Source organism: Ascidiella aspersa, chromosome 1 (genome assembly GCF_963924565.1).
Source record: "Ascidiella aspersa chromosome 1, kaAscAspe10.2, whole genome shotgun sequence".
In the NCBI taxonomy this organism is placed as follows: domain Eukaryota; kingdom Metazoa; phylum Chordata; class Ascidiacea; order Phlebobranchia; family Ascidiidae; genus Ascidiella; species Ascidiella aspersa.
The window spans coordinates 6,366,725-6,379,758 of NC_139447.1; the positions used below are offsets into that span (position 1 = coordinate 6,366,725).

General features: G+C 38.0%; 1 protein-coding gene across 1 annotated transcript in view; it reads left to right on the forward strand.

Annotated features, from left to right (window-relative positions):
- Positions 1 to 13,034, forward strand: part of LOC146166763 (sarcosine dehydrogenase, mitochondrial-like) — a 51,195-nt gene that overhangs the window by 1,026 nt on the left and 37,135 nt on the right. Inside the window, exons 2-5 of the mRNA XM_083384952.1 lie at positions 7,789 to 8,039; positions 9,077 to 9,255; positions 10,260 to 10,439; positions 11,116 to 11,265. Coding sequence (XP_083241078.1) covers positions 7,789 to 8,039; positions 9,077 to 9,255; positions 10,260 to 10,439; positions 11,116 to 11,265 — 760 coding nt within the window. The remainder of the gene's footprint in view (positions 1 to 7,788; positions 8,040 to 9,076; positions 9,256 to 10,259; positions 10,440 to 11,115; positions 11,266 to 13,034) is intronic.

Here is a 13,034-nt window from a genome sequence, read left to right on the forward strand (position 1 = left end):
TACGAATGTGAATGATAATTATGTGTGTGCTAATTTTTAAGCCTTTTAACATAAAATATGCTTTTAGACTGTGAAAATTCTGTCCCCACCAAAGAGTTTGAATTCAAATTCTTTGTTTTGACTAAGACTATAAATGCCGATGGATAAAGTAGCATTTTTGGTAAAATCCCAATTAGATTAGAACTAAAATTTTTTTGCTCTAATTCATCGAATTAGAAAACTAGAATTAACTAGTTGTCCAAGTCTGCTTCAGGGTGAATGAAACCGAAAGCTAGTAGGCTAAAAACACGATAAGAAAACAGTTAGCGACAAAACGTATAGTCCTAATCTTTCAGCGGGAACACACAAAAAGACCTAAAAAGTAACAAGACCTAAAGCAGAGAAGTCTATAAAACCGTAGTATTATGACTAACGACATAAAACAGCCAAATACGCAGTAATATCCAGTACAGCATAAGATTAAAATCATCTGAATAAGACCTAAAACTGTCGGAATAAGGTCTACATTCATCAGAATAAGGCCTAAATTCATCGGAATAAAGCCCAAATTCATCGGAATAAAGCCTAAATTCATCGGAATAAGGACGAAATTCATCGGTATAAGGCCTAAATTCGTCGGAATAAGTCCTAAATTCATTGGAAGAAGGCCTAAACGGCCATAATAACGCCCGAACCTGTGAGTAGAGGGTATGGGACGATCGGAGGCCATCGGTCTGGCATCGGCCGTTTTGGTGCCAAGGCTTGGACGCCATAGTCTGACCGGCGGCGTTAGGGCGCCGCTGTTTTGGCAACGGATCTTTGGTCCTGTTTGGGGTCATTGGGGGGTAATGGATGGGATTAGAAAATGGGTTAGTGTTGAAATTATTAGGGGAGTTAGTGATGTACGTAGAGGTGGGGTTTGAGGTTTGTTGGTGTCGTTTAGGCCTGATTCTGACCTTTAAGGTCTTATTCCGATGGATTTATGACTTATTGCTATTTAGATGGTACTAATACCATTAGATACCATTAGGTAATAGCCCTATTTTGGCCTTATTCCGAATTGTGTTTTATTCTGACGTTGGTGTGGTTTTTATCTCGGTCTTATTGCTGGAGTCCCTTTTAGCAAGTGATCGTAGCATGCCGAGAGCATCACGTCTGTCCTCTCTAGCTTTCGGTGTCATTCAGTCCGAAGAAGGCGATTTAAATAGGCTGCCGAAACATTGGTTAACAATTACAATTGCCAGAAGAGCTGCTTTTTATTATTAATTATTTCATTACTATGCCTGGTAGCAACAGTTTATATACTGCCTTATTGTTTTTTTAGTTTGCACTTAATACACACTTGGTGTTGGCCCTACCTTTGCCGCTACTATGATGAAATAATGAACAACAAACAGCTACCTGAGTTTAATGAGGTTGTAGAAAGCTAGGATCTCTCAGCAAAAAATCATAAAAAAATCCTGTTTTTGCGTTATGGATATCTGCTGGTGTTTTCCAAAAACGGCGCTGGGCTTTATCACACATGTTACTCTTTTTCACATTATACCTTTTTGCCGTTATTTAACCCGTGTTAAGGAGGAAAGTGGTCCACTAAAGATTAAAAGGGGATGTCCTATTTAAATATTAACACTTTTTTATCAATACTTTTTATTTTCTTAAACTTGGAATGCTACAAATAGCTAAACAGCTTGTCAACAAATAAGAGTCGGAACGATGTTATTTGCCTTCGTTTGATATTCGACTTCGTCCTCGGTTGCTTTAATGTCAAGACTGTGCAAAGGCAATCTTGATTAACACTATAGTGTAGCAGCTGCATGGCAGTTCCAAAAAAAAAAAAAACGTTTTGTTTTGCCATCTCCTTGGGTGTATTTAGACTCGATTTACGTGTAATATTTGCACATAAATACGACTGAAATTTGCACATAAACACGACTGTAAAAACCATTGGCCGCTGTTTACTGTAAGAATTCACAGATTCACTTAAAACTAATCTCAAGCTTGCACGGGTATATACAATACATTAAGGTAAATACGGATAAAGAGCAGGCTGGAGCCATTTAAAATGAAAGCATCATAACAAAGATATCATCGAATCACGCAAAGCAAAAAATCGTTTTGTTTCGTTCAAGCTGACAAAACTGCATTTTGGAGATGCAATGAGCCACAATACGCATTTGGGCTTAAGCGATTTTATCGATGAAGACTATATACGTCTCAATACTATTAACGTAATTCAGGTGTTCCCTGATCGGGTATGTTTATTAAAATTTTATTCATTCTTTATTTGCAAAGTTTAGCCGACCATGCCACCAGCATAATCATTTTTCTCATGCTTTGATTCATAGTCGCATTGGCCACAAGGGAATTTTTGGATTTTTTTTAGGGGGGGGGGGGGGTGTTAAATACAATCTGCACTTTGAAAGTGTTCTTATATCCGACGCTAATTTACTATACTTCTCAAACAAAAGTTACAGATTCCATCCATGCTCAGATTTTATTGACAGGTGATGGAATTTATTTAACAAGTCCTGCAGTTTGAATAAAAATTCGTCTAGCTGTTGCCTAAATAGGCCTACGCATTGTTAGTGCACAACATCTCTAATAAATCTAGCTGAGTATAAAGGTATGTTTGTATGCATGTATGTAAGTGATAAACAACTCAGTATGATATTAAATTTTCCTATGTGTAACGTGTGGCACTATGCGGGTAATCGATCACGAAAATGGCTATATTGATCTGTGACTGGTTGGCCAACCCTGCCTTATAGCAACCCACTGCCAGTGAATGCCATATTTACAGCCAAAATTGGCGAAGTAGCTTTCGCTTTATACCTCTTGTTTGTCCACGCTGTGAGATTAGAGGTGGTTGTGATAGTCTTTTTTTAGTTGGGTGAAGTTTGTCTTGCTCAAATAGCCATGATATTAGATCTCTTTCTAGTTTCTACATGAAGGTGTATACTGTTGGATAGTTATAGAGCGCGTTCTTCGAAAGCTACCATGTCGCCATATATAGACAAAGTAGCACAAACCTACATTCTTTTAAATCATGACAATAAACGTATTTGTTTATTACGCGGATGTTTCTACTTTAAACCTTGTTATTACAATCTAATTCTAAGCCTTGCAAACTTTATCCAGCTTAAAGTATTTTTTGTGTTTCGTACTTATCTTTTCTCGCGGTATTCAAAACGTAACTTCTAATACACAACCTATACTTAAACTAGAGTGCAGAAACGTTTTTTAAAGCCATTTTACACCAAAAACTTAAACAACTGGATAAAAATAAGTTGCGTGTGTAGCATCTTGCTCCATATTATTGTTACCGGGTCAAATCTCGGCTAATCGGCCATTCAGATGAAGCAGGCTGGCCGGTTGTGACGTCAACGTACGCCTGCCTGTGCGTGTAATTCAAACTGAGCAAATTGCTGGAAGCGTTTAGTCAATCGTCCGAAATTTCGTGTTTTCATTATTCGTGTTAAAGCGTGTTGTCACGAATTTAATTGCCACCAGCTGGAAAATTTTATGTAGGCGAATTGCATTTATGCCAAAAGCAGCGGTCTTGCATACTGTTCGCTTCTGGAGTCTAGATCGCGTACGTTGTACGGAGGTAATTATTGTACGTATATCGCAAGTACCTGTAAGTACTGTTTGTCGTTTGTTTATTTGCAATAAACATTCTTTCATTGTGCTTAAAACACACACGTGTCATATTTTTGACTGGAAGTAAAGTAAATTGATAGGCTACAATAAAATTTAGAAATACTTTTACTCAGACTACTTTCTTTGTAATAGCGTGACGGTTTCGCTTGAACGGTTACAGTGCGCTCGCAGCAGAAAGTTGCAGCACAAGTTTTATCGCAAAACTTTATAAATTAACTTTAATGAAACCTATAGACGTAAAGCACTTACTTACTTTATCTGCACATGCTGCAATCCAACCCTATGCTCTGAAAAACATGTAACGGTATGTGATGCTTTTCGACTGATACAAAATCAAAAATAATCTTGTTGCTTAATTGCCTTTGTTGAGTTAAGTTTCTAGCTTGTCTGGCATTTTAGAGCGTTTTGTGTGCACAGGAAAGATATACCAGACACCAGGAAGCATTCAAGTCAGTCCAGTTGCATTGCCTTTGCAATACGACCATATACAGGCGGATTTAAAAGCGAAATCAAAAGGATTTAGCATATATTCTACTTGCTTAAAACAGAGTTTTGGCAAAAATCAGCAGTGTGGTGTTGGCAATGTAAAGCAAATCTGCCTTTCTTTACTCAAACAATCGTTCGGTAGTTTTGTACTGTTGCTTAGCTTTGATGGTTGGGTTTTGTGTAGGGTGATTCTTGTTGGCGGTTCTTTGTGTGCCAAGGAAACAGTTTTTTAGTTACTGGTCAGTTGTAATATGCAGTAAGGACTAGATATAGTATAACAATACCACATACTTGAGCCAAAACCGGTCAGCTACGTATTTTCCAATGTAGGCTACTTCAACAGCGGATATTGCTGATTGTTATTATGTAGTAACATGGACTAGTTGTAGCTTGTAGTCCGGCTGGCAGAAAATGCCATGATCGCTTTACGAATGTATATTACTTGCCATGTTTAGGCGATAAACAAGGGAATAAACAACGGTTCAAACAACCTTTTTTATAAGGTATAAATCAGTGTTGGGACGAAAATTTGCTATATTACGCATATTAAATGTGAAATATGAAATATTTTTGACGTTGAACTTTGTTTTTCTCCTTATGGCATTATAAAGTTTGTAGAAGTGTCTTGCTAAAATTTTGTTCGATTCCCATTTGAATTGGGCAAGTGACAGGCGTTTTAAAATTACCGCGATCGCTTATGAATATTAGTATCGGTTATCGACGATAAAAGCGTATGGCCTCAACTATAATCGTCTCATGGGTGGCATCGTTGGAAAGGTATGATCAAGCGCTACGCGAAATTTGTGTTATCTTGGTGCGTATCTAGCAAAAAAAAATTTTTTTTTAATTTAGGACAAATATTTCTATTTTGCCGTTAAAATTTTTTCGGGAATTTTGTGTGCTGGCTGATCCTGTTTTTTAATGCACTTGTTTATTCGTTTTTCTGGTTAAGGGCCGACATAGTCGCCAGGCCGCCAGCATTCGCTGTACAACTTGTAGTACAACCATACCACGTATTTGAGTGAAAACGGTCTGCGACCTGATATTTCAATGTACCTCATAACCCATAAGCGGATATTGCTGACGACTAAAATAATGAATTTTACCTAAATAGCTTAGAACAGGGGTGGGCAATTATTTTTAGCCGCGGGCCGCATGAGAAACCTAAAATATTGTGGCGGGCCGGGTCAAATATAGGATCTAAAATACATACAATATGACGTCATACTCTGACGGTGTAAAACAGATAATCAACCAATTTGTTATTACGTTTAGAGTTGTGCGAAAATGTGCCATTGAAGTCGGATTAATAGAAGGTCGAAAAACGTCGCGCGAAGCGCGAAAAATTTGCGACCATGTTTGTTTGAAAATGCAAACTTTAATTTAGATTTAGATGGTACGTGAAGCATTGAGCACCGACTAAAAATGTATATTGCTTGATATATTAGCGTTTATTAAGTTGTTGGCCGCGTTGACCCAAAACTTAAGATTAAAATACGTGAAAATTTCGTACGAAAAATTACCTATATGTTTTTTCTTCCTTTTTAAAACTATAAGTTACCGATGTGTTACAAAGTTTAACAAACTTAGCCTATGTTAGGCTAGGTTTGTTAAACTTTCGTTGGAGAGAGTACCACTGAGCAGAGGACGCTATTTGTCCGTGAAGTTGCCAAAAAATCGCATGGAACATACGAGAAACACAAAAGAGATTCGCGCGAAGCGCGAAAAGAATTTCCGTTTTAACATTTAGAACAGGCTAAAAATCGAATTTGGCGGGATCTTGACAAGATCTGTCAACTTGCCCTGGTTCACTTAGCTTATGTATTTTATTGAAAATAAGCCCTGGGCCGGATTAAACTGCTTGGCGGGCAGGATTCGGCCCGCTGGCCGTATGTTGTCCAGGTCTGGCTTGAATTTAGATAGAACCCTTCGTAAAGTTTGGTCAGCGACCGTTGGAAAAATGAGCGTTCGGTTTTATCGGCGTACTTGCTGTTCATTTAAGTTACGGTGTTGTAGCCTAAGCTAAAGGCGGACAAAACTTATTTTTTGTATATCTAACCTTGACAAGCAGCACCATGTTTAATTACAACCGAAATTAAATTAAGAAAAAGCTTTTTTGGGATGTACCGTGATATGGTTAGAAAAATCGCGTTTTCTCGTTTTTATAGCAGGTATAGGGAGCTACACACAATTCATATTTTTGCCCATGACGTGGTGTAGTATTGTATAAAGTGTTCATAGCAGGCCTAAGAGCGAAATGCTGCGTCATGTTTTCCAAAGAACGTTACTCGGCAAAACGGTCTTTCCGTCATGCTATGCAACGTAAGTGATCCGCTATTGTCTTTTGACTGTTTTTTGTTCCAAAATAAAAAATAAATCCTTTATTCGTTATTTACCCCACTCGCTTTTATATCAAACGTAAAATAACAGGTATCTATAATTTTTGTATATTTAAAAAAAAATCTACAATTTTTGCCTATAAAATTCTGCGTAAATCAAAGAAAACCGGAATAATGTTTCTCGTATGTTTTTGCCCGTTTTTAGTCCAAAGGCGTTGTGCTTCTCATCGCATCCTTAAAGTAAATTAAACAAGATTAAGGCGTTTTTTCGCAAGAATTTGATACGACTTTTGTAATGTAGCTTTTGTATTGAAAGTAACCCATTTTCAAAATAAAACGATAACAACATAAACAAATTGCGTGTTGTTCTTATTTAACATTATTACGTCTCGTTTTATATACAATTATAAAGCAATTTAAGCGTTTTTGTGCGTTTTTGGTAATATTGATGTTGAACATCACCATACCCCGCAAAATAAACGGAACCATCAAGTCTATTGACAAACACCATAAGGCCTCATCAGGCCGCTAATTGTTTTATTTTTAAATTTTGGTTTCCTTTTCCTTTTTTATTGGTCGAAACTTGCTCACTCAACCTTGTTCCAATGCAACCTACTACAAATCATTCTTAGTTTGTTTTCAAATGTTGAATTGCATAGGTCAGGGTGGTCCAAACCTAGGCCCGCCTGGCCACATGTGACCCGCGACATTTACAACGGTATAAAACGAACCGCGCTTGTAACAGTAAGAAATTCAACAAATCATAGTCAACACTACATGTAGTTCCAAACAAAAGAACTACAGGGTTGTTTTGTATGGAAGTTAAAAGTTTGGAAGAGATAGGCTTCAAAATGTTTACAATTATACAATATATGCGATGTCGTTTGAGGGGCATTTCGACAGAAAACACATCGATCAAAGTCATTTTTTTCCCAAAGGAGTGTAATACTTCGTTTGTTACAATGGCACGTAGGTTAAGCTTTATTTAAAATGAACGTAGTTTATAGTTTCCATTGTGCAATTATAGACATTACAATACAGTTTTTCCCAAGAAGTTGTGGTGGTAAGGGTGCAATCATTTTAATGTAGGATTTAAAATCGTCGTTATTTGCTTTAAAGTTGTATTTTATTGCCAATTGGTCATACTTTTCCCTCAGAATCGAGTAAGTCTGAGAGATCGAGTATTCCCGCATGGATGAGAGGCTTCAAGTAAAATATTTGGCTTTATATCTGGCGCTCTTTGACACCCACAGTGACCTGCTATGCGTTTTAGTTGATTTGACCATTTGGGTTATCTTTGTGAGGTCTGATATTATTTTTTCAGGTATTCCACGGACAGGACGCCAGGCGACCGAGGCGATGCGCTCCCTAGCGAAAAATCGGTGCCGTACGAATCGTCGCTAAAGGGCGCCCCGCGCGAAAAAGTTCCGGCGCAGGCCGAGGCCGACGTGGTGGTGATCGGGGGAGGCAGCGTGGGGTGCAGCACGGCCTACCATCTGGCCAAGATGGGCGCCGGTAAAGTGGTCCTAGTCGAGAAGGACTCGCTGACCGCCGGGACCACTTGGCACACTGCAGGTATGTGTACGACTTCTGTGTTAAATCCCTGGTTATTAGATTGTCCGGCGATGTAAAAACAATAAATACACACGATATATTGGCACTGCAGGTATATACACTGCAGGTTTATTTCGACTTCTGTGTATTGACCCTGGTAATTGGGTTGCCTAACAATAAACAACAATATATACATGATATACACACACTACAGGTATATTCAACTTCTGTGTTAAATCCCTGCTAATTGGGTTGTCCGGCAACATGTGATTGGAGATCGATGTTTTTTTATTTTTTTAAATATCGCAAACTGACGTGTATAATATGAAGACGTGTATAATATGGAGTCTCTTCGCCCCTACACGTAAACAACAAAATGAGGCATCAGTCTCTTAATTGGAGTGAATCCAGACAGGAAAGTCCAAATAATATTCTTTTTTAAATATCCTTGGAAATATAGAATACTTCGGTAACTACACGGTACAGAGTTAGAAGTTAGTATACATATATGAAATCCCTTTCTCAACGGTCACCGAAGACAAACCACAGAACTAATGCCCAGTGTATTTGCCTTCGTCTCTAACTTAAGAAGTGTTGGTGCCGACCCAACGACTACTTAATATTGGTATTTTGGCCACGTTAAGAATCGAAACAAATTGTTTATCCCGAAAAAGGTTACTTAAAAATGTTTACTTTGACACAAACTTTAGGTTGGTAACTACTAATGCCAACTACATTTCTAAAGCTAAATTTATAAGTTACGGCTGAATAGCGTTGTTAGCATGGATTTTGTGCGTTTTAAGTTTAACGATTGGGTTAATTTGGCCCTAATATTGAGGTAACTGATTTGGATTGGCCCTATGACCAAATAGAAAAAAATCGAGTCTAAAATTATTCGAAAAGAGGGCAAAGAGTTTTTTTTTTTTTTAATTATTCCCTCTTATTGAAAAGGAATCATTTCATTTTACATTATGCATTAAGGTTTCAATTAGAATTAGTCTAAGGTTTCAAACAAGCCCTTATTGACCCCCTAAAAGTAGTCAACGTACCCTGAACAGGACTGCTGTGGCGGCTTAGCACGCACGAGCTGGAAATGATGATGATCCAGCAGACCTATGAGCTAATGACGGAAGTTCTTCCTCTGGAAAGCGACTCAGACACCGGATGGGTTCGCACCGGGGGCCTCTTTGTGTCCTACGACAAGAGGCGAACCGACTCGTTCAAAAGAATGGCAACGGTAAGACTTTGATAAATATGCTGTTGCTACCAGGCATAGTGTATACCAGGGGTAGCCAACACGTCAATCCCGATCGACCGGCCGATCGCCACATTTCACCTGGTCGATCGCGTTGAATATGTTACGCCATTACAGTAGCTGACAAGCGGAATGTTAAAAAGGCCAATTGTTGTCTGGACAAGCCTAATAAAGCGTTCTTTGACGTAACAAATTACCCTCCATCTCTGGCTTGGAATGCAATTAACGCTTAAAATGTTGAATAAGTGTTCTTGTGAATTTTTTACCGAACCGATTGATCGAGAGTCACTAAAAATATTTCAGTCGATCGCAAGCAAACATAAGTTGGCTTCACCTGGGATACTAAAAATAAGTTCTTCTGTTTTTTGTTTATCTGACGTTCCGGCTACCTATTCAGCATGCCTTTATAAATACTTCAGTTTGGTTGTCTGCAGACTTGCTAAAATTTGTTCAATTCATTTGCAAAACAAAATAAGGTCAAGTCAAGACATTGCCAGTGTATTCTTAATAACATTTTTGAAACATGATAAACGCAAAGAAGTAGGTCTTTTTGCGCTTCGCGAAAACATTTGTGGGTTTTCTACGCAGCCATAAACCTGTGGGTAAACGACTCGTGCTAGGTATTTGTTCAAATAACCTTGTTAAATGCCATTATATCGATAAATATGCATTTTTTTCAACCAAAACGTCGCGTCTCACTTTAAATTAAAATTTTGTCGATAACCAAATAAAGGCACTTTTTTTCGCGCTTCGTGCGATCGCTTTGTGGAAGTAAGCAACAAATGGAGGTAAAAGCAATGGAATTTTTAGCTATATTAAACTTTCAATACCAGTATCAACTAATTTTAGCTATATTTGATTTGAAGTTCGAAAAATTCCACCAAAACAAGTGAGGCTTATTTTTTAAATAACTTGACACGTGATAAAATAGTAAAAAACGTTACTGTATTGCAATAAGACCGAAAAATGCACTGTTTAACGAACAGTTGGGAAGGTTGCTGGGAATTCCAGCCCACATGCTAACGCCTGCCGAGATCCCTGACGTGCACCCTCTAGTGGACGCTTCCCTTTTCACGGACGCCATGTACAGTCCGCTAGATGGCACTATGGACCCAACGGGAACGTGCACATCCTACACCAAGGCGGCGACACATTACGGCGCACAGGTAAAAGCATTACAACACGAGTGCTGGTGAAATTGTATTTTCCCAGTATAGTGTTGCACTAACTATATGTGATAAAGGAAATCACCTTGACCTATGCATGATATATATCGACCTTTATTCCTGATCAGTAACAGCGGAATACTCAATTTCAGGTCAGACACTATTAAGATACCTTATATATGTATTATCATGCATATATGTATTTGAATGATTCATATATATAATAGTGTCTGGCCTGAATTGCTAGCTTTTCTAGAGTTTTCTGCTGTTCTCAGTTGAATGTTTAAAGTTTGTCTCACCACGTAGCATCAAAGGGTTCGAATGTACCAAAAAATTGTTCCATCAAAACTTGAGTCAAGTCAAGTCAAGTCATTTGTTAACAGTGACTTAAGTTCACGAAGTCAAGTCATTGAAACTTAAGTCATTACAACACTGAAAGAGAAGTTTTACACGAATTTATTAAACGTTAAATTCTAACTTGCTACCTTATATTCTAACATAATTCAGATTTTGCCAAAAATGCCACTTTTTAAAACCGCATTTTTAGTCTCTTAGTCGAAACAAAGAATTTGAAATAATACTCTTTGGTTGTAACGACTTGTATGTAATTTTTACAGACTGTAAAGCAAAAATTTGTTTATTCTAAAAGTTGTCCAAGTCTGCCCTATACGTGTAGATTATCGAAGGCTGTTCGGTGCTGGGCTTACAAACACAAGAGGACGGCATGGGTCTGCGGCGTGTGGCTGGAGTCGAAACGAACCGTGGAACCATAAAAACGAGCCAAGTAATCAACTGCGCTGGGGTCTGGGCGCCCTACATTGGACAGGTATACGTGCTCGGATTCTGTGTTAAATTACATTTGTAATACAGTATTTGTTATTGGTACACCATGCACGGATCTGTAATGTAGCTTGATAATAAATTGCAAAGCCAAAAAGGTCGAGTAGTTCGACATCGTCTTGATTAAGACGTTTCGATACGAGCTTGTATCATCTTCAGTTAATGTGACTGAGAAGCAATTCAAGCATCACTTATAAGAGATGGGACGCAATTGTTATAAGCCTGAGTTTAGAAAGTGGAGCATAATTTAGCACCTTCAGGTGTTGAACAGGTACTGCGCTGTTGATGAGGTGTCAAGCTCGTATCGAAACGTCTTAATCAAGATGCTGTCGATTTACTCGACCTTTTTGGCTTTGCAGCTTATTATCAAGTATCTGTTATGTTATACGAGAAAAATAGGATGTTGCATTTTGTTCTTCATATTGTTGGTCTGCCTGATATGGGATCCAAATGTAAGTACATGGATAAAATGAGGACCCCTCTTATTAACACTTAGCCTAAGTTCAACAGTTATCAACACAAGATAGTATAAAGAAAAACAAAACAAAAAATATTTTAAAAATAATGCTTTGTGTCGCATTGATGTTGCCCTATTCGCCACCCCAAAACCTCGTTATACAACCCCACATTTGGGGAACATAGCTTCGTACCACGCTTATTTATTGAAAGATTTTAATTTTTTCCCTTCATATCCATTGACGTAAATAATACAATTATTATAGTAGTTACATATTTTTGCTTGTCTAGGATTTTTAGTTTTTTACCCATTTTCTATTAGATTTTTACCCATTCTATTATAAAAAATGAGATTTCAAACTTCAAACATACCTAGATTATATTTAACAGCAATCAATAAAGATATAGAAAGTTATAAATGCTGGTTTTACTCGGTATTTTAAACTCTTGAGTTTTAATGTTCCTTTGGCTATTTGCCTACCGGTGCGATTTCTAAACGGAAGCCTTACGGTTTTGCTTTCCTTTGCGATTTGAAATAAAATTGACCAGGTCAAGTCACTCAATGTGAACGGCAGATTTTAAATCCAATACGTCCCTAGGATAAAATATTATACTTTGAAAATCTCTATGACTATTACAGGGGTGGGCAAACTGCGGGTCGCCGGCATGTTTTTTGCGGCCCTTTTAGTCGAATCGTAAAATTCCAAAATATTGTAAAGGCTACCAAGAGTACCGTTGATGAACGTTTATCTCTTTTTCTTTTCTTGATTTAGGCCAGCATTTTGTTTATGACGTAACATTAGACATAGATTTCGAAGGGTTATAGTTAACAGCAAGTCAGCGCAATTTCATTTGCTAATTTTGAGGCTCTTTTCATTTGCCCACCCCTGGACTATTATCAACAATTATCTTGTATATGTATAAACTATTTTTTTACCTAGCAAGGTGTCTTAAACTGTGACGGCTCGCGTAACATAAAGGATTGTCAGCTTTTACGACAAATCTCTTTTGTTCTACACACACTTTGTTGTACACACACACACGCGCACACGCACACACTAACACACACACACGCACGCAAACTGTCAAACTCGCACGGACGCAAGATAACGCGCTCGCAAGTTAGCACACACACATATACAAACAAACACGAAAGCGTTTGCGCATACACACACATATATACCAACATACGCACACATACTAACACACGCACATGCATGCAAGCTGTCAAATTCACACGAAGGCAAGATTACGCGCTCGCGAGTTAGCACACACACACACGCGCACACACACATATAC